The following is a 21,658-nucleotide window of genomic DNA, read 5'->3' as shown; positions in this document are numbered from 1 at the left end:
TCTGATAAACGAAAAGATCTGAGATTAAATTGCCAGTAAAGGAAATTTAAAAAAACAGAAATATTGCAAACAATATATAAAATTGCACACATATGACATCAATCAACACAGTAAAAGCCAATCTGACCGAAATTCAAGGGACTTGCTATTATATAGTTATTTCTACTGCAAATAAACACAGCAGTTTGTTGAGCTCTGACCGTTTCATACTTTAAAATTTGATTTTTAGATTCATATGTAGATATTATTATCATTTGTTTACAATGTGAGTTTAGGTTATATGCAACCAGCCACGTAATAGAATGAGTTCTTTGTATAATATGGTCTGTAGAAGAAATGGAATGAAAATTTGGTCATCAAGGATAAAAATTTAGGACAGTCGTTAGATCTTCAACCAAAATTTGAAAAAAAGAACAAGAAAAACTTCCAACAGTTAATTTTCACCTGTTGCAATCCATCAGCAGTGACACCTTTTAAGTCAACTGTGTTTGTCTTACTCTCTGTCATGACCCCTTTGAACATAACACGAAAGTAATCACTTGTGGCAGCAAGGAGGGCTCGATGTACCTAAATTATTGAAGGAAAAAGGAAAAATCAGGCAATATTGGTTAAAATGAAAATAACCAATCTTTAAAAACATTTCTTAATTTAATCCTGCTTTCCAATTATTGTATTTTTTTTTTCTTTCTCTTTTCTATTAACAACAAAGCTACCTTAATTTATACCGGAAAGAGACTGTCAGCAAGGACTTCATGAAGAAGGGCCTGTCAAGTTGAGAACTTGAAGAAGCAACTTTCGATAGACAAATGAAGGCTTTTTAGTATGCCAACAAAATATCACATGCAAAGCAAAACCAGCTATTGTTAGAACACAGTAGATGCATAAGTCTCAAAACAAACACAGAATTTATAAGGACAAAGACTTAAATAAAGACACCATCTCTATCAATGATGAGACTGTGGGAGATGTAGAACAATTTTAATAATAATATCTTGACGCAGTTATCTAAAACAGTGGAAAATGAACAATGGGCATTCAAAATTGACTTAATAGGGCAAGGCTTCATTTAATTATCTAAAAAGTATATAGAACTCTAAAAGCATACATCACAAGACAAAACTATAATTATTTAAAACCTTAAAACCACTTTTGATGTACTTGAAATGTGGAAAATTGCGAAAGGAGACACCAGAAAAATAGATGTGTTTCAGCCCAGGTGTCTGAGACAGATATTGGATATAAAATGGCAAGACTACGTAAGCAATTAAAAATGTATTAGAAAGAGCGGGAATGAGGACAATGAGTGATGAGGTCTGAAGAATGATATTGAGATGGTGATACAACGGCCACATACTAAGAAAAGAATCTGATGAGTGTGAGGTGGCACTGATGCGGGCTCCAGAGAGAAAAAGAAAATGAAGTAGATCAAACTACCTGCGTGTGATTATTAAAAAGAAATGCTGCAGGTTGCTCAGCTAGGGGCAGGCTGCTGGTCCGAATTTTACTCCGAGTTAAGCAAGTGACCCATGAAAGTTACATTTTAAGTTCACTTCCACTAGCACTTAAGTCAGTCAATCAGTTTTTAGATTCTATTAACTTATATACACAATGGCAGACTAAGCTTCTAGTCAAAGTACTTTTCTTTCCTTGCTATTTCTGAAGCAAGAACATCATTATTTCTACATTTTCAGCCTCTCCTACGTGCGTAGCTCCTGACCAAAAGCTCATGTTACATTGATGACTTTTCGGCTTTTTCAACAAAGTCATCTGCAGTTTTGATCAGATTATCTATGTCATTTTGAAGTATCTTTCTTTTTTTCTTTGTTCTTATGGTACATTACTTCATCCTATTATTTTCATTTTCTGGTGGCCTCTTTTTCTAGAATATCCTTGCTCTCTTTCTTCTCTTTCAGGGCATTAGAATACCCGAGCCATTCTTTGCTGCATGACTTCAGCAGGTCATGGGATATCACCACCTCAGGAACATTCTCTCCATTAATGAATTGGCAAGTTAAGTATCTAGCTATCAATGACTTTTCAAGAAGGTTTTCAATTGTGATTTTCTCGTTGACCAAAAATCAGCTTTCCACATCTGCATTGCAATGAGACAATATCAATCATTTATTATTTTCTTCAAGTCTAAACATTGGACAAGTTGTCCATTTTTATTAAAGTGCCTATCAATCCTTTGATTAGTGTATGGTAGAGCTGTAGCAAGAATTGCTCTCTTTTATGGGAATGTCTCTCGATCCTGTTTGTTGCCATGGCACAAACGAGACCTAGATGCCTCGTTTTGTGACCCAGATGCCTCGTGTAGTGTTTGCATGCGTGGACAGCAATCTGCTTGCCAGACAGTTAAAAAAAAAAAGCAAAAAAAAAAACCTCGAAAAAAATCCCAACAGCTCAACCTTTCAAAGCCGAATTTTAATCTTACTTTGAAATAAACGTTTCCATCAAAAGAAAGTAACAGTAATGCAATTATAGTTGGATTGAAGCCCAAGTCACTATATCCGAACCTCTGTCATGGTAGAAACGGTTTATTCTGAATTAAAAATAATATAAAGGGAAACTATTATTTGAAAACAAATAATCAGTGTCACTGGTAAAGACATCAGCATCCTGTGACACTCCTCGCTTGCCAATCATATAAAAAGAAACAGTAATCAGCAATACCTATTGAGTTGAAGAAAGAAAGAATTTTTTTTTTTTTAAAGAGTAAAACACATAAACAATGTACCCCTTTAAAGGCATAATTCGATCTTACTTTGACCCAATACCAGATCATCGTTTTCATCTAAAGACAAGTAACTGCTATGCAATTATAGATGCTTGAAGTCTGAATCGCTTATTCTTACTGCTCTCTTGGTAAAAACTTTAATCTGCATTAAAAATAATATAGATGAAACAAAAAAAATCTGTGTCGCTATTGAGAGGTTAAAAACACTTGCATGACAAGCACCAGCTTCCTTGTGACACTCCCATGTAATATGTCATCGTGCCGACTCCCTTCATCACTGCAATAATGTAAAACTATACATGCGCCGCTGACAGACTCATAGATAGAGGCACCAATATCCGTTGAGGTTTCGTGTTATAAGAATGGCTAGTATAAAGTTTGAGTTTTTAAATCCGACTTAACCAACTTGCCTGGACACCCTTTGTGAGGCTAATTTTAGATTATTGGGCATGCGTTTTGGACACCAAGAGTAAAAAGCAGATGGTACAGCTTAAGAAAATTCAAAACAGAGCATGTAGGTTTGTTTGTAACAACTTCAGGAGGACTGAAAGCATCAGTGAGATGTGCAAGAGCCTAAACTGGTCGCCATTACATGAAAGACACACAAAACAAAAAGCCAAAGTCCTCTTAAAGGCTCTTCATGGACTGACAACAATCGCAATTGATCGCCTTATGCAAAACGAAAGAAAACAGCACGAATACCAGGTCCCACAGTCACAAGTTAATGCTCATCTCAACTCGTTTTTTTCCAAGCACCATCCGAATATGGAATTCTCTGCCTGAAAATATTTTTTAAAAATTAATGGTCAAATTGAACTTGACAGAGAAATGAATAAAATCAAAATAACATCCATGTGTCCTCACCATACTCACAGTCGCAACTATCTTTGATGCACAGAGTTGCGACTTAATGACAAGACAAGACAAGAAGATACAACTCAAGATACACCAAACTGTCTGCTTTAACCTGCTATGCCCTAACTGAAGATACTGAAGCATAGGTATGGCCAAAGATGACTTTTGTCAGAGTATGAGATCAACACTATCAAATATTCCGCGTCATAACTTACTCATTGTTATGGATGACTTTACTGCAAGGACCGTAAACACAAATAAAGGAAGGAAAAGAACAGTGGGGAAAGAAGGAACAGGAGACATGACTGATAATGGAAGCAGGCTCTGGGAATGTGAGGAACATGACCGCACTATCTTCCCAGACATACTGTTACACAAAATGACTTGATGCAATAGACACAGTAAACAGACTTAATGACCTCACACCCAAGACTGGACTGAAAATAAACTTTTAAAAAATGAAAATCATGAAAACAAATGTAACAGGTTCAAGAGAACTCAACATAAGAACTGAGAGAATTGAAGAGGTAGAAGACTTCAGTTATCTAGGATTTAAAAAAAACAAATGATGTAAACTCAGAGGAAGATATAAAACACAGAATATGCAAGGCAAATCAAGCTTTTGCAAAACTGAAGGAAATTTGGAGATCTAAAAACTGCAGACCTAAACTAAACTGAGACTATTCAAGAGTAATGTCCTTCTAGTTCTTTTGTATGATAGCGAATGTTGGAAAGTAACAGCCAAATTAACAAATAAATTGGAATCTTTTCGAAACAAATGCCTCAGAAGAATTGTAGGAATAATTTGGCCTAACAAAATTAGAAATGAAACTCTAAGAGACAGGGGTGAGAATGACTGGTCCCAAAAAAGGAGGAAATTTTTCATCGTAAAGATCACGACCCATCCATGCGACCATAACCAATAAATTTGAATTTCACTAAAATTACTGAGACGTCATCCAAAATTTGTCTCGCAGCAATTTCTGACACGACTCGGTGGAATTTCAAAAGTTGAAAGTGTAATTTCAACATTTGGTGGTTGTAGTGGGGATGATGATGTGGTGGTTGTAGTAGTAGTGGTGATAGGGATGATGTGGTGGTAGTGATTGTAGTAGTAGTAGTGGTCGTATGGATGATTGTGTGGTGGTAGTAGTGGTGGTAGGGATGATGTGGTGTTATTTGTAGTAGTAGTGGTGCTAGTGATGATGTTGTAGTGGTGGTTGCAGCAGGAGTGGTGGTAGGGATGATGTGGTAGTGGTGGTAGGGATGATGATGTGGTGGCGATTGTAGTAGTAGTGGTCTTAGAGATGATGATGTGATGGTGGTTGTAGTAGTAGTGGTGGTAGGGATGATGCTGTGGTGGTGGTTGTAGTAGGGTTGATGATGTGGTGGTGGTTGTAGTAGTAGTGGTCTTAGAGATTATTGTGTGGTGGTGGTGGTTGTAGTAGTTGTGGTAGGAATGATGATGTGTTGGTAGTTGTAGTAGTAGTGGTGGTAGGGATGATGTGGTGTTATTTGTAGTAGTAGTGGTGGTAGGGATGATGACGTGGTGGTGGTTGTAATAGAAGTGGTGGTAGATATGTTGATGTAGTGGTTTTGGTGAGTGTTTTTTATTCAGTGATGATAATAGCAATTTGTCAAAAAGGAGAAAATGTTTCCGTCTATCGATCAAACACAAGCAAAGTGTAAAAATAACAGGAACATAGTTTTGTATTAGTATATTTAATATATTACTATAAGTAGTATAAATCCATTCTTATTATTAGACATAAAGTTACTTTTTGTAAACATTTAATGAATTGTCCTTTCCATATGTTAAAGGCCTACAATGCTATTCAAATAAAAGGCCAAAAAGTGTTGTTTTGTTTTGATTTTTACTTTAGAGAGAGAGAGAGAGAGAGAGAGAGAGAGAGAGAGAGAGAGAGAGAGAGAGAGAGGGGGAGAGAGAGAGAGAGAGAGAGAGAGAGAGAGAGAGAGAGAGAGAGAGAGAGAGAAGAGAGAGAGAGAGAGAGAGAGAGAGAGAGAGAGAGAGAAGAGAGAGGAGAGAGAGGAGAGAGAGAGAGAGAGAGAGGAGAGAGAGGAGGAGGGGGGGGGGATTAAAAAGGAAATAGGTACCTACAACGGAGAAAAAAAATCCAGACCCATTTGTCCCTCCCTTCCCCTTCAACCATCAACCAGCTAATCAAAGAACACCAACTGGTCTTCTGTGTCGATTGTGACATCAGGTGCCATTCTGTCTGGTCCGACATCATAAAAACGGGACTGTCACCAAATTTCACGAGACTGAGCAAAGGTGTCAAAATATGACATAAGACATAATGGTGATTTTGTGGTTTTTGAGGAAAATGCTTGACACGGCAAATTCAATGGAAAATTTCTGAGAAATTCTCCAAATCACTATTTATCCAAAAAAAAATTTGAAAAAGGAGTAATTGTGATGGCGATGGGTGGAGATAAACTACCATTTAGGCGGAAGATTCTCAGCCCTGAAGAGACAAGATAGATAAACTATAATGAGACACAGATGCAGATAGCTTGGACATGTTGCCAGTACGGAGGCAACTGTTCTGCACTCCAATGGACAGCTGATGGCAAAAGACTGAGAGGCAGGCCAAAAAAAACCTGGATAAGACCCATGCATAAGGAACTTAAAGGGGCTGGCCGGACCTGGAACAACATCAATGTCCATGAAGCCAACAAACAGAAATGAAAGTCTTTAGTAGATGCCTTATGCGCTCCATTGCTCGAGGTGGATTAGCAAAAAGGTCGGGTCTGGAGTCTGATATGTATAATTTTTTTAAAAGGCTAAACAAGATATTGAACTCAGTCTAATCAAATGGAGATACACTATTCTACACCACCTCACCAAACAACTGTTTAATACTAAGCTACTTACCTCAAAAACACGACCATGAGCTGACACTTTGAAATCACAGAGTTCATTCTGAGAACGGAGATTTTGAAAGTGCTTTATTACAGAATCACCATATCCTTCTGCCTTGACAGGCTCTGATCTAGACATGGCTTGAGTCTCTTTAGTTTTGCTCGTCTCTTGGGATAGACATGATCATTATCTAGAAAAAGAATAAAGACATATTCATTTAAATTGTGAACAGGACAAATAATAAATAAATATGTGCCTAATAGATTGCAGCTCCAGCTTCACTATGTCCAAAACATTTCAGTGATGTAGGAGGTGATTGTGGTAGGGTAATAATAGTCATGTCACAGAGGAATATAGCTTGAATTTAAGATAGAGTGCATTGCTCTCACCATTAATGGGGCACACAGCTATGCTACTTGGTAAGCAGGGCCAACGAGCAACTGCAAGAACAGGTCAAAGTCAACTTCATTAATGACCAAAGTTATAATATTTAACCATGGTTGTATACTATACTAAACTATAAACAATCGCCAATCCTTGTTAAAGATTGTGGAAGCGCAGGCATAGTTCTAGAAAATGAAGTTAATCTGGTTCCTGGAAAGTGAAACATGGAAAACAGACAAAAGAATCATTGGCTCAGATGAAATATAATTTCTTAGCAACATAGATATACCACAGAGTTTGATATTTTATTAACATTAGTTATTTCTTTTCATGTTTCTATGTGTATTCAAGACAAAAGTTTTCATTATTATTTTTAAAAGGTTTGAAAGTGAAAAAGAGCGAAGTGTATGTGTGGACAATGACGGGCCATTATTGACAGCTGTTATTCACAGGCCGTCTGTCATCTGCCTTACGGACCAGTATTCACAACACAAACTCTTCTGGCTTCTTGAAATAATCACAGAGCTTAGAAAATTGCCTCTTTCACAGATATTTTGGTGTTTTGGGACCCGCTGGCTGTAATTATTCGCAGACATATCTGTCAATAACAATGGACGATGATGATAACAATGATAACAATAATAATAATCTTAATAATAATAATAATAATAATAATAATAATAATAATAATAATAATAATAATAATAATAATAATAATAATAATAATAATAATAATAATAATAATAATAATAATAATTATAATAATTATAATAATAATAATAATAATAATAATAATAATAATAATAATAATAATAATAATAACGTGAAAAACTAACAAGGCTAAAGAACTGAGTGAACTTGATTGTTTTGTGTGTGTGTTTTATTTATTAATTGAAACTGTTAAGTTAACGTATGCCAATTGTTTAGAAATAAATATTTTAATTGAATTCAATTGTGTTTACTGTACACGCGCACGAGTGTGTGTTTGAATAATGAATGATCAATAGATAGACACACACACACACAGAGAGAGAGAGAGAGAGAGAGAGATATATATATATATATATCTGAGCTAAAAGGATTTTTACGGCGCTTGCAACACTGGTTGCAGTAGTATTGGTGGTGGTAGGGGTGGCGTTGAGGTGGTTGTAATAGTAGTTGCAGGGATGGTGATGTGGTGGTGGTGGTAGAGATGATGATGTAATGGTGGTTGTAGTAGTGGTGGTAGGGATGGTGATAGGGTGGTTGTTGCAGTAGTGGTGGTAGGGATGGTGATGTGGTGGTTGTATTAGTAGTAGTAGTGGTAGGGATGGCGATGTGGTGGTTTTAGTGATAGTGGTAGGGATGGTGATGTGGCGGTGGTGGTGGTGGTGGTAGTAATAGTAGTAGTAGTAGTAGTAGTAGTAGTAGTAGTAGTAGTAGTAGTAGTAGTAGTAGTAGTAGTAGTAGTAGTAGTAGTAGTAGTAGTAGTAGTAGTAGTAGTAGTAGTCGTCGTCGTCGTCGTCGTCATCGTCGTAGTAGTAGTAGTAGTAGTGGTAGTGATGATGATGTGATGGTAATGGTAGTGATGATGTGGTGGGGGTTGTAGCAATAGTAGTGATGATGTGGTGGTGGTGGTAGTTGTAGTAGTAGTAGTGGTAGTGATGATAGTGTGATGGTGGTGGTTTTATATATAGTAGTAAATAGTAGTAGTAGTAAATAATGAATTTATACAGCGCCTAAACATCCACGTTAATCATGCTCTGCGGCGCTTTACATAATAGAAATAAAAAATTTTTAAAACAACAAAATTAAAAATAACGACACTACATGATACATAATAAGCATGCATACAAAAAACAAAATCAGAGCAACATCTATTTTATGAAAAATAAGCCTCGCAGAACAACTCAGTCTTCAGACATTTCCTGAAAGATGATAAATTTTCACAGGACTTTGTCCGAGGACTCAGTGCGTTCCATAGGCGTGGAGCTATGAATGAAAAGGCTTTTTCACCGAAAGTGGATTTTGAGGTGGTAACTTTTAGAAGTTGGGACTGAGATGATCTTAAATTTCAAATGGGTTCATATTTTTAAATCAGTTCCTGCAAATATTCAGGTGCCAACCCTCCAGACATCTATAAACATAGCACAATATTTTAAATTCTATCCTTTACTTAACAGGAAGCCAGTGCAATTCCTGGAGAACTGGTGTTATATGATCTCTTTTTTTCGTTAATTTTATAAGTCTAGCCGCTTTATTTTGAATTTTTTGTAGTTGATGAATTTATCTACTTTGACAGCCAATGAGAAGGGAATTGCAATAATCTAATCTGCTAGTAATAAACGAATTAACAAGCATCTTTGTAATATCTTCATCAATATAATGTCTGATTCTTCCAATGTTTCTAATGTGATAGTTACAACATTGGCATATTATTTTAACATGATCTTCCATGGATAACCCTTGATCTAAATACACCCCAAGATTTCTCACACAAGAACTAGGTTTAATAGCATTTTCACCCACTAGTATCTCATTTGTAGATATTTTTGTAGATATTTTTGAGAGTTGATACCTATTTCCAAAAATTATCATTTCCATCTTGTCATCATTAAATTTAAGTTTGTTTAGTTTCATCCAATCCTTTATGTTAGCAATGCAATTTTCCATAACAGATACTGATGACAGCTCTGAGTTTTGTATACAGCTGAGTGTCATCAGCATAAAAATGAAAATCAATGGTGGTGGTTGTATGGTGGTAGTCATGGTGGTAGTTGTAGTAGTAGTGGTAGTGATGATGATGTGGTAGTGACGGTTGTTGCTGTAGTGGTAATGATGATGTGATGGTGGTGGTTGTAATTGTAGTGGTAGTGATGATGATGTGGTGGTGGTTGTGGTAGTAGTGGTGGTGATGGTGGTTGTAGATGTAGTAGTAGCAGTGGTGATGATGATGGTGTGGTGGTAATGAAGATGATGATGTGGTGGTGATGGTTGTAGTAGTAGTGGTAGTGATGATAGTGATAGTTTGGTGGTGGTGGTGGTTGTAGAAGTAGTGGTAGTGATGGTGGTGGTTGTAGTTGTAATGGTAGTGATGATGATGTGATGGTGGTTGTAGTAGTAGTGGTAGTGATGGTTGTAGTAGTAGTGATGATGGTTGTAGTTGTAGTAAAAGCAGTGGTGATGGTGATGATGATGTGGTGGTGGTTGCAGTAGCAGTGGCAGTGATGATGATGTGGTGGTGGTGGTGGTTGTATAAGTAGTGGTAGTGATAATGTGGTGGTGGCGGTTGTAGTAGTGGTAATGAAGATGACGTGGTGGTGGTTGTATTAGTAGTTGTAGTGATGATGAGGTGATGGTGCAACCACCATCACCTCATCATCACTACCACTACTAGTAGTGACTGGAGAGGGGGAGGGGGGGTATCCTTGGAACGATATAACCTCACCGGAATTTGACGGAAGTTGCCCGTAATCCTGAATATTTTGCTCCAGACCGGATTTTTTTTCCGATGAAACCGGAGTTTTGGCATCGGCTGTCATTATTTCCAGACAGGGTCTGCCAATAGCGAAAATTGGTTATTCCCAGACAGGTGTCGGGGAATAACCAATTTTCATTATTGGCAGACCCTGTCTGGAAATAACCAATTTTCGTTATTGGCAGACGCATGTAACAAGTTGGCAGAAATATTTTATGCAAAATGCCGAACTAGGTGTGAAAAATACCAAATATTTTGGAAAAAAAGCCAGTGGTTATTTGTGCCCCAAAACAGTTAATATCAAGTGATATTTAACACAACTTACTTACTTACTTAGGCCGCCCCTTGGGGCACCCAACATGAGCCACAAATCTTCGCCATTCTGTCCTGTCCTCCATAAGCGTACGCAGCTCCCGTGTGTTGTCCATTCCTGTGTCATCTAGCAGACAGTCAATGTAGGTTTTATTCTGCCTGCCTCTGCTCCTGGTTCGCTCAGGTGGTTCCCATAGCACAAGAATGCTTGCAATCTCCTCCTTGTGTCTCCAGCAGTGCCCCGCAAGTCTCAGTCTTCTCTTTTGAATCTTCGAGGTCACTGGTCATTGTAGAGCTCTTCATTTGATATTGCTCTTTCCAGCTTACATTGAGGGCCATCCGCATCATACGGGTGTAGCAGTCGTCCAGTTGCTTCTCAAGGGCTTTAGTAAGAGTCCATGTCCCTGCTCCATATAGAAGCACTGACTCTACCGTTGCCAGGAACAGTCTCTTCTTTATTTCCCTCTGTAGGTTTGAACTCCATGCCAATGCTTTTCTGACAGAAATATCAGAGGAACTGCTTTGGGTCCAACCTCCTAGGTACTTGAAGTTGTCAACTTCCTTCAGCCATTCTCCATTCTTTGCCTGTATGCTAATTGGCCTGTCTTGGTTGTAGGTTTGGAAAACTGTCTTCTTAGCATTACAACACAGTCCTACTCGTTCAGCCTCTGTTTCGAGTCTATTGAGGACTTGTTGTGCCTGGTCCGTCTCCTCGTTCAGTAGAGCCAATCATCTGCAAAATCTAGATCCGTGACAATCATAGCTGGATTGCGCCTACTTCTTTGTCTATGTAGCGTGAAGCCCAGCTCGTTCTCCATGCCAGCGTAGGTCTTTCTCATCACATAGTTCAGGACAATTGCAAAGAGATAGGGGGCTAATGTATCACCTTGAAGCACCCCTGCTTTGATCTCAAACAGCTCAGTTTCACTATCTGGAGAGGTAACCTTTGCCCGTGTGTTCTCATACATTCTTTTAATAGCAGAGAGAAGTTTAGGAGGTATATTATATGCTTTTAAGATTTCCATCATGATAGGGCCATGTATCGAGTCAAAGGCCTGCTTAAAGTCTACATATAAAATGATTGCCTTCTGGTTGTGACTTTTTACTCCTTCTATTAACCTTCTCAATGCCAGGAGGTGAGCAGTCGTGGATCTTCCTGGTCTGAAGCCATTTTGACAAGAACGTAGATGAGGGTCAATCTCTGGCTGGTCTCTGTTGAGGATCATCTTATTGGCGAGTTTGGCAGCTATGGCGGAAAGGCTGATTCCCCTGTAGTTGGAAGTATCACTTAGGTCTCCTCCCTTGGGACTGGAATCAGATCAATTTCCGACCACTGATTTGGTTTTTCATTCCTGTTTAGTAATCCATTTGTAAACTCCAACAGGATATCATCTAAGTACAGTACTTCCATGCTTCAGGTAGACACATGTAACAAGAGGTCCGGATTGTTTTCCATCACTGAGAGACTTTTTGGCCTTCTTTACCTCATCCACTGTAAAGTCACTCTCGTCTATACAGATATCTTGCAGAATTGGGTCTAGGTCTACGTCATCTTCCATTGCTCTGACTGGATTTTCTCCCAGAAGTGTTTGGAAGTGTGAGAGCCATTTCTGTCTTCTTTCTTCTTTTGTTTTACCCCTGAGGATCCCTTGTCGACTTGCTTTCCTACCAGTTATTCTATTTATCAGTTTCCAGCTTTCACCATGTTTGCTTCTCTCGTCGGCTTTCTCCACTTCCTTGATGAGATTATCTAGCTCTCGTTCTGCTATATCCCTATAGACAGTTTGTATTTTCTGTTTTGATAACCTCCACCTTTCTTCGTTTACAAGATGAACGTAAATAGATCAAATGTCAAGCTTTTTTTTATTTTTAAAGCAAATGGATCCATGAAATTTCTTTTGTCACTTTGAACTGAAAACGTCAAACTGGTAATTCGTCTTTTTTTTTTCAATCAGCAAGAAAGTTGTTAATCATCGAATCTGTTCATAGTCCACCAACCATTAAAATTTTCACTACCTATCTACCTGCTAACTTTATTGATCATCTTTTGTTGCTATAATTTGTTCATGCTCCACAATTTTGGGGATATTGAAGATGGCTGTGAATCTGTTTATTTCGTTGACGAATTCCTAGGCCAAGGTGTTGTTCGTCCCAAAGCCCAAAACCAACAACACCTGGGTTTTTTTTTTTTTCTGATTGCTTGCTTTTTAATTATTTATTCTTTTTAGAAGATTTTGAGATTGAATATGACAACTTGCTAGATAGGAACTAAGAGAGAGAGAGAGAGAGAGAGAGAGAGAGAGAGAGAGAGAGAGAGAGAGAGAGAGAGAGAGAGAGAAAGAAATATTTTTTTTTGAAAAAGAGGTGGGGGTGGATTGGACATTTATCATTTGCAATGCTCTGTAAAAAGAAGATGGAATAAAAAATTTTTTTTTTTTTAAAGTGGCGGAACCAGGATTTGAACCCATAATGTCGATTCTGACAAGCCTTCCTGGGCAGACGACTTAATCATTCGGCCATGACACCCACTTGAAAGTCGACGCATATTGTGTGTAGTAACGACTGATTTATTGTTGGTTAATTTTATGTTTTATAGATATTTTATTAACTTAACTTATTTCTATGTGCATTTCGAAACATTCCATATTCTGGGGTGTGGATAATTGTTTAAAAGAGAGGAGTTTCAAAAATGTGTCTGGGAATAACGAAAATTGGTTATTCCCAGCCATCTGTCTGGGAATAACGAAATTTCGTTATTGACAGACCCTGTCTGTGAATAATCACACAGCGTTTGGAATCACTGATTAAGCTTTAAAACTAAAATCTCATTTAGTTTTGGGCCTACTCTGTGTGGAATCTGCTATATAGGGTAATTCCTCCTGAAGAAAATAAGACACATCATTAAAATCCATCCATATAAGCAAAAAAAATATAGGGAATTTTTTCTGAGACCCATCACTCAAAAGCCCTAAAAATCGGGTCACAGCCAATAACCAATAGGCTATTTATCAGCTCATTGCTGGAGTGCCAAATGGACGTTTACCACAAAGTCAAAGTCAAAGTACTTTGGGGCCATTTACATTGATTGACCCCACCACTACCACAAATTATTAACTAAATCAACTTGAACACCAGAATTCAATTTTGAAATTGGAATTATAGACACCCAGAAAATACACCAAGCCAGTCTGTTGTCCTGTGAGACCGAGTCTGAGCCTGGGTCAGCCTCATTTACTCTTTCTTACACTTACTAGACTAGATACTTACACTACTACACTCTTACTCTCTCTGACTCTTACCTTATTCTTCTTCTCTAAGTTCTAGTTGATCGTGATCGAGATTTGAATTTCACTGGTGTATATTATTAATCATGAATTAAACCAGTGACTTGTGCAACCTCATCATCGCCTAGCGTATTAGCCATCAACTTCTAGTTTTTGGACTTGACCAAAGCACCACCACCACAGTAGGCTAGTAGATACCACCTGACACCAATTTTTAAAAATTATTTTTAATAGGCTGTCATTATTCCCAGACGCCTGTCTGGGGATAATAAACTTTTGTTATCCCCAGACAGGTGTCTGGGGATAACCAATCTTTGTTATCCCCAGACAGGTGTCTGGGGATAAAGAAAATTTGTTATCCCCAGACGCATGTAGCAAGTGGGCAGAAAGATGTTATGCAAAATGCCAAACTAGGCGTGAAAAATACCAAATATTCTGGAAAAAATACTAGTGGTTGTGTCCCAAAACAGTTAATATATCAAGTGATATTTAACACAAGATGAAAGTAAATAGTGATCAAATGTCAAATCCAGCTCTTTTAAAAAAATTATTTTAAAGCAAATGGATCAATGAAATTTCTTTTGTTACTTTGATCTGAAAACGTCAAACTGGCAATTCGACTTTTTATTTTCAACCAGGAAGAAAGTTGTTAATCATCAAATCTGTTCATAGTCCACAAACCATTTAAATTTTCACTACCTACCTACCTGTTAACTTTATTGATATTCTCTTGTTTCTATAATTTGCTCATTCTGGCCACAATTTTGGGGATGACCGGGAATTATTTTTTATTTCGCGGACGAATTCCTAGGCCATGGTGTTGTTCGCCCCAAAGCCCAAAACCGACACCTGTTATATTCCTGTCTTCTTCGCACAAGATAATATAATTTAGTATCACACGTCCACAAAACTAGATCCAACAACATATTTTTATTCGAATCAAAGATGAAAATAACTACCAAAACAAGGAAGCAAAAATGGTGGAAATATGTTTAGCTCATATATGAATTTAAGATATTCCGATAGCGGTGTGGATAGACAGCTCAGTGGGTTAGGCCACCTTTCATTTTACTCCTTTTAGCTGCACAGATTCGCACCACTCGCGACCCCCCCCCCCCCCCTCACACACACACACTTTTTTTTTTAAAACTTTTTCTTTCTTTCTTCCCAATTGATGTTCATTGTTTTCACTTTTGTTCCGAGTTCCGAGCAAGAGTTTTTTTAATCAGTTGAATTTTTTATTTCTCCGATAATATTATGTCATTATTTAATTTGGTCTAGATCTATTATTGCTTTTTTTTTTGTTTTGGTCAAATGATAATATTAATAATAAGAATAATAATAATAAGAATAATAATAATAAGAATAATAATAATAATAATAATAATAATAATAATAATAATAATAATAATAATAATAATAATATAATAAGAAGAAGAAGAATAATTGTAATAATTGTTATTATTATGACTATTACCATCATAATCATTATTATATTATTATCAATAATAATATTATTTTTATTATTAATACTCTTATTATCATACTATTACTATTATTATTATTATTATTATTATTATTATTATTATTATTATTATTATTATATCTATCCTCTATCTGACCATTTGGTCGCTGTCTGAATATTTCTGTTTGTTTGCTTTTTAATTATTTATTCTTTATAAACACTATTTGAGATCGGAGTGGGGACGAATATATGTGCTAGAAACTAGAAAAAAAACCAAGAGAGAGAGAGTTTAATATTTTAAAAGAAGAGGTGGGGGGGGAGGGTGGATGGGACATTTATCCCTTTCAATGTTCTGTAAAAAGAAGACGGAATTAAAAAAAAAAAAAAAAAAAAAAGTGACGTTACCAGGATTCGAACCCACAACGTCGATTCTGGTCAAACTTCCAGGGCAGACGACTAAACCATTCGGCCATGACACCCACTTCGAAGTCGACGCATATTGTGTATATAGTAACAACTGATTTTAATGTTGGTTAATTTTATGTTTTTATAGATATTTTATTAACTTTCCTTATTTCTATGTGCATTTGGAAACATTCCATATTCTGGAATGTGGATAGTTGTTTAAAAGAGCGGAGTTTCAAATATGCGTCTGGGGATAATGAAAATTCGTTATCCACAGACAGGTGTCTGGGGATAACGAATTTTTATTATCCCCAGACAGTCAGACAGGTGTCTGGGGATAATCACAGCGTTTTTAATAATGTGGGTCATCTAATGATAAAACCATAGTCATCAACTCGTGGTTCCTCGGCGATAAAATGAAACGGAAAATAAAGCTCATTATCTACACAATCATGAAGTAACACATCGATTAAAACTAACCGGCAATGCTTGCGCTTACAGACTTTCTCTCGTCTGCTATAAAATTAAGGCAGCAGGATGATCAGTAGCCATTTTTGTTTAATGGCACTATCTATAATTTATCTCCCTGAAGTGAAGAACACTACAAGGTAACAAAATAAAAACAAAACTCAGACAGACCTTGACCCCAGTGTAAATGTTGAGGCGCATCAGGGTTGCCAGTTTGGCATTTTAAATGCCAGATTCCAAAAATCTGGCATTTTTGAAAACCGTTTGGCATTAGAAAAATCATTTGGCATTTGGCATTTTCATTTGGCATTTTCTTTTCTTGTATATTATACTTCAAATGACACCTTTTCTTAATTATTTCTAAACGCGTAAAAACAAACATCTTCACATTTCTTTTTCATTCTTAAAATCCAACCGTGGTGTAGTGGTTTAGCACTCCACTTAGTAGTCAGTAGGTAAATAATTACCCCAACAGGAAATTTAGTATAATTCAAAAAAAAAAAAAACAAAAAAAAAAAAAAAAGAAAAGAAAAAGAAAAGAAAACACGCAAGCCACCAGGATATGATAGTAAATTGTCTATCAAAAGTGAGTAGTTTTCTTAGTGGGGGTGGGAGTCAACAGACTTTGGCATCTTTTTGAGTGTTTTGGCATTTTTTGAGTCTTCCCCTGGCATTTTGTTGAAAAATAATCTGGCAACCCTGAGGCGCATGGCGCATGATCAATGACATCTATTGTCCCCATTTTATTTCAGCCATTTCGGTACCAAGCTAATTTCAATTTCAACGTAATATTTATAGCACAGAGTGGACACCGGTTACACATTTTATGCTACAAATCTACTGATATCTGTCCGAGGAAAAAGGCTATTGATCAGTGAATGAATGATGATTATGATTTTGATGATGATGATGATGATAACGTACCTAGGTGAACAGACGGTGTAACGTACCAATCCCCACAGACAGCAGTCTCTCTCTCTCTCTCTCTCTCTCTCTCTCTCTCTCTCTCTCTCTCTCTCTCTCTCTATATATATATATATATATATATATATATATATATATATATATATATATATATATATATATATATATATGACTGACTTAAGGCCTTTCGCTTCCTAATCATCCGATCGCGACGCCTCGGCTGCCTCTCTAATCATCCGTGTCATTTCCTTCCACTGTTCACGGTCTTTGGCTGTGGATGTTAATTTTGTAATGTCTTCCTTTGATTTTAATACTTTGTTATTTTGAAGGCGTTTTAGGTCTCTATTGAGGACAATGTGAATTGACGTGGGTGGTCTACACCAGGGTCCCGTCAACCGCCCGCAAAGGCCTGAACGTGTCCAGATGGGGTGAAAGAAAAAAAAAAATATATATATATATATATAATATATATATATATATATATATATATATATATATATATATATATATATATATATATATATATATATATATATAAATTATAAAAGCATTACCGACTTTTTAGTCTTGGATATGACTCGGCCAGGAATCGAATACAGGCCTTTGCGGGCGGTTGACGGGACCCTGGTGTGGTCCTACCTCCGTTTATTATTTATTTCTCCCGGTAGTCTTCCTCGTTATTTACATTCTCCTCCTGTTCAATGGTGGATGCCAGTAGTAGTAGTTGTTGTTGTTGTTGTTGTAAGGGGTAGTGTGGCTCAGCGGTACGGTCTTTGCTGCGTACCCGAAAGGTACCGAGTTCGATCACCCGCCGCTGCACTGTGTGACCTTGAGCAAGTCACTTCGCCCTAGCTCAATTTGCGGCGCTGTACGGCGGCTGACGCCCGGGTTATTCCAGATTTCCCTTGGAATAGACCCTAGAGACAAATTTCCCCTATGGGATGAATAAAGGGAATATTTTTTAGTAGTAGTAGTAGTAGTAGTAGTAGTAGTAGTAGTAGTAGTAGTAGTAGTAGTAGTAGTAGTAGTAGTAGTAGTAGTAGTAGTAGTAGTAGTAGTAGTAGTAGTAATAATAATAATAATAATAATGTTAATGGCTGTTTATTTAAGGCGGCATGGATCAAAAACACATTCTCTCACCCTACTCAGGTGTAAAATGAGTACCTGACCGGACACAGTGTTGTCAATGTTGGAGGAAAATGTTATCTCGCCTAAAGGACACCATGTTTCGTCTTTCGTGTTGCTATTGGCTTAGGAGCCACTTTTAAGTGTCATGAGCATAGTCATTGGATATTGCGCAATATCAATGTTCTAGTGGATTTATTTCTTTAGAATGTCTGTATATTATTGTGTGTAAGGGGAGGGGGCGGGGGGCATGTGTGGTTTGAATTTTAAAGAGGTGTACTCACGTAATTGGTATTTACGATGGGCATATGTAAAAGAGGTCCATTTGTCGACCTTCCTCTAGAGAAAAAAAATGTATATCACTGGAAAGGTGTGTACCTTGGAATAAAAATATTAGTATTATTATTCCAAGGTGTGTACGCACTGTGAAATCTTGCTTGAGAAAATGTTTGGGAACAAGGTGTCTCACAAAGACAGAATTATTGACACTTTTTTGTTAAGTAGAAAACTGCATTAAAAGTCATCCGTATGTAGGCGACACTGTTGATAGTTCGAGACCTTGACAGTCAATCATTTTCTGAATGGGGGAAGAGAAGGAACTCACACCAATGATTTTGAACCCAGAAGAGCCGGATACTTCTAGTATCCAACAAATGGCTAGTGCCCGAAATCAGGAGCTCGAAAGGTTTTGGACAGTTTGGAGTAATGAGTACATAAGTCAGTTACCCCATGGTCCTGTACCAGGGCACACCTAAAGCAAGGGGTAAGATAACGATGGGATCGGTCGTATTGATTAAAGATGACAACACACCCAAACTAACATTTCAATAGCCTTTAGGTCTTTAGGGCTGATCACCAAAGTATTTCCAGGTCGAGACAACCTAATTAGATTTCTCTTCAGAGCGATTTTGTCGTAGCAGTACTTATATCTTCATTGTCACTGAATAAAGATGTCGGTAATGGCGCCAGATCATATTTGAAGAGAGACTCCTTGTCAAAATCTCCACAAACCAGAAATCCCATAGAGCAATAATTGATCAAACTTGTCGCAGCATAAAAGTTCGAACGGCACACCAACTTACATTACACACTCCTTTGCCTGCTCAAGCCGCCCCCAAATTTAGAACCAACAGTTTTTGGATGGATGGAGTTACCAGCAACCAAGTTACTTGCTCCAACCATAGTGCCGAGCAACACATCAAGTGTACCACCCGAGTGGTTAGAGACTATTCAATGCGGATTCTTTCATGAAAACCCTTGTAGATCATAAAAATGTAACTGTGTTGCCTCTCAGCTTCCATGCACAGTAGCTTGTAAATGCCATGATCACGCACGAGAACTGTCAAAATCGCCTTTATCAAGCTGCTTCCGTATCAAGCGATGAGCACATAGAATCTGGGCAAATAATGCTTTTATCCTTTTCTTGGCCATGCAATGACCTAAATTTGACAAATAATTTAAAAAATAATTTCACAAAACCTATTGCATCACAAGATAACCCGATGAGCCATTGATGACGAGTGATTTAGTCTACAAGAACACATGTCAAAAGCGCTTTGAGCACATTTAGTGGATATTGCGCTATATAAAGCTCAATTTAAATTTAAAAATTTAAATGCCGAAACATGCCATTCCATTATTTGTCCTTCAGTAATTAGCAATGTAAAAAAAAAAGCAAATGTGAAGAAAACTGAAGTATCAATACAAGGAACTTTCTCTCATTATGGAGACTCCCCATGTTTATGTGTGATCTGACAACTTCACCACAAAATGAGTCATTTTCACTATCCCAATTATTATTATACTTTCACCGCTGTAAACAATTTAAATATCAACAAAGAACATAAATATCCAAAATTATGTACCGATTGGTGTTGTCAAGACTTTTATTTGATACCAAACACGGCAATATTTGGGTCATTTTACGAGACGACTCTGGCAGTGACCTTGACCTTTTGGATATTTAAAATGCTAATAATTTGTCAACTATTCGGTCAATTTAAAAAATAGAAATATTTTTACATTTAATTTGACTAAACCTTTCATTTTGTATATTATTTAATGATTTCTGAGGATTTTAAAAAATGACCTTTTCATTACTTTTGTGACGTCATTTCTCAATATGTTCAAGGCAGCACTATTCAGATATTTAATCTAGAGATGTTCAACTTTGATAAAATGCAAAAATAATTTAATGGACGCTTTTTATTGGAATCATGGTTTGGCAACCAGACAAAAACAAACAACAATCAACATTCACTGTCCTCCCTCTACTGTCGACTTCAACTCAAGCTAAGGTCAAGTTGCCAATTTAAAACAGTTGGTCAACTACCACATAAAGCAATAAAAAGGACTAAGGTAAAAAAAGCAAAAGCAATAACAAAAAACATTCATTACTGAATAACGATTATCTGAAAGTATGCATATTTTGGTTTTATCGTTATATTACGATAGAAATACCTTATTTCAAAACAAATTAACCACCCGGCCGAGCTCTAGCCCTTCGGTCTTGTTCCGTGACGTGGAAGTTAGACGTCTTTTGTGGTTGTTCCACGGTGTGTTACTGATGCTTGGATTTGATGGGAGGAATGTGCATCTCCAAGAGGTTAACATTCAAGCAAGTGGTGTGTTACTGTTTCATTGGGGTGAAGACATAAGGGCTAATTCAAACAAGGACAATAAGAAGAAGCACTGTCTCTGCAAGAGTGATCATCTGTGTGTGGTTTGCAATCACTTAAAAGCTGTACCTGACAGTAGCAAAGGACGAGGGGCGTATTCAGTTGGCTTAAATATCAACTAAATAGATAAATGCCCAAACAATAGGGAAATGAATTAAAGAGGAAAAAAATCACCTAAATCATCTCTAACAAAAAGATTAATCAGTCTGACTGTCACCCTCTTAGCAAAGGTCTTCAGACAGGACCCAGGTTGTTTTTGCTGATTACTCCGAAACATATTGAGAAAAGTAAAGTGCTTTCAGTGTCTTTTTTCGAGTTAAAGTGAAATTAAATTATCTTGAAAATCAAAACACATAGAATCTGGGCAAATAGTGCTTTTATCCTTTCCTTGGCCATGCAATGACCGCAATTTGACATATTTTTTTATAATTTCACAAAACCTATAACATCAAAAGATAACCCTCAAAACAATGACGCCATCACTAAGCTTAATTACTAACATTTCTAATTTTGCTTGATTTCTGCATTTTAAGAGGTATGGGGGTAGCTCAGAGACCCTTGAGTAAAAATTATATGTCCTTGATATTGATATGCTGTTATTAAAACTGAGTAGTGTAGAAAGTTTTTAAAAGCAATAGAAAGCCCATGTTGTCCATATTTAATTCAGCTTGATTGGATAT

The 21,658-nt window shown here is 37.0% G+C and overlaps 1 protein-coding gene across 1 annotated transcript in view; it reads right to left on the bottom strand.

Annotated features, from left to right (window-relative positions):
• Positions 1–16,358, bottom strand: part of LOC144980961 (kelch-like protein 26) — a 25,004-nt gene extending 8,646 nt beyond the window's left edge. Inside the window, exons 1-3 of the mRNA XM_078928975.1 lie at positions 16,264–16,358; positions 6,489–6,666; positions 445–567 (exon numbers count right to left, since the gene is read on the bottom strand). Coding sequence (XP_078785101.1) covers positions 445–567; positions 6,489–6,614 — 249 coding nt within the window. The 5' untranslated portion in view covers positions 6,615–6,666; positions 16,264–16,358. The remainder of the gene's footprint in view (positions 1–444; positions 568–6,488; positions 6,667–16,263) is intronic.
• Between the last annotated feature and the right edge of the window lie 5,300 nt (positions 16,359–21,658).

Source organism: Berghia stephanieae, chromosome 10 (assembly GCF_034508935.2).
Source record: "Berghia stephanieae isolate SIO BIC M18660-M18661 chromosome 10, UCSD_Bste_1.3, whole genome shotgun sequence".
NCBI lineage: Eukaryota > Metazoa > Mollusca > Gastropoda > Nudibranchia > Aeolidiidae > Berghia > Berghia stephanieae.
This window is presented reverse-complemented; position numbering and strand designations above follow the sequence as displayed.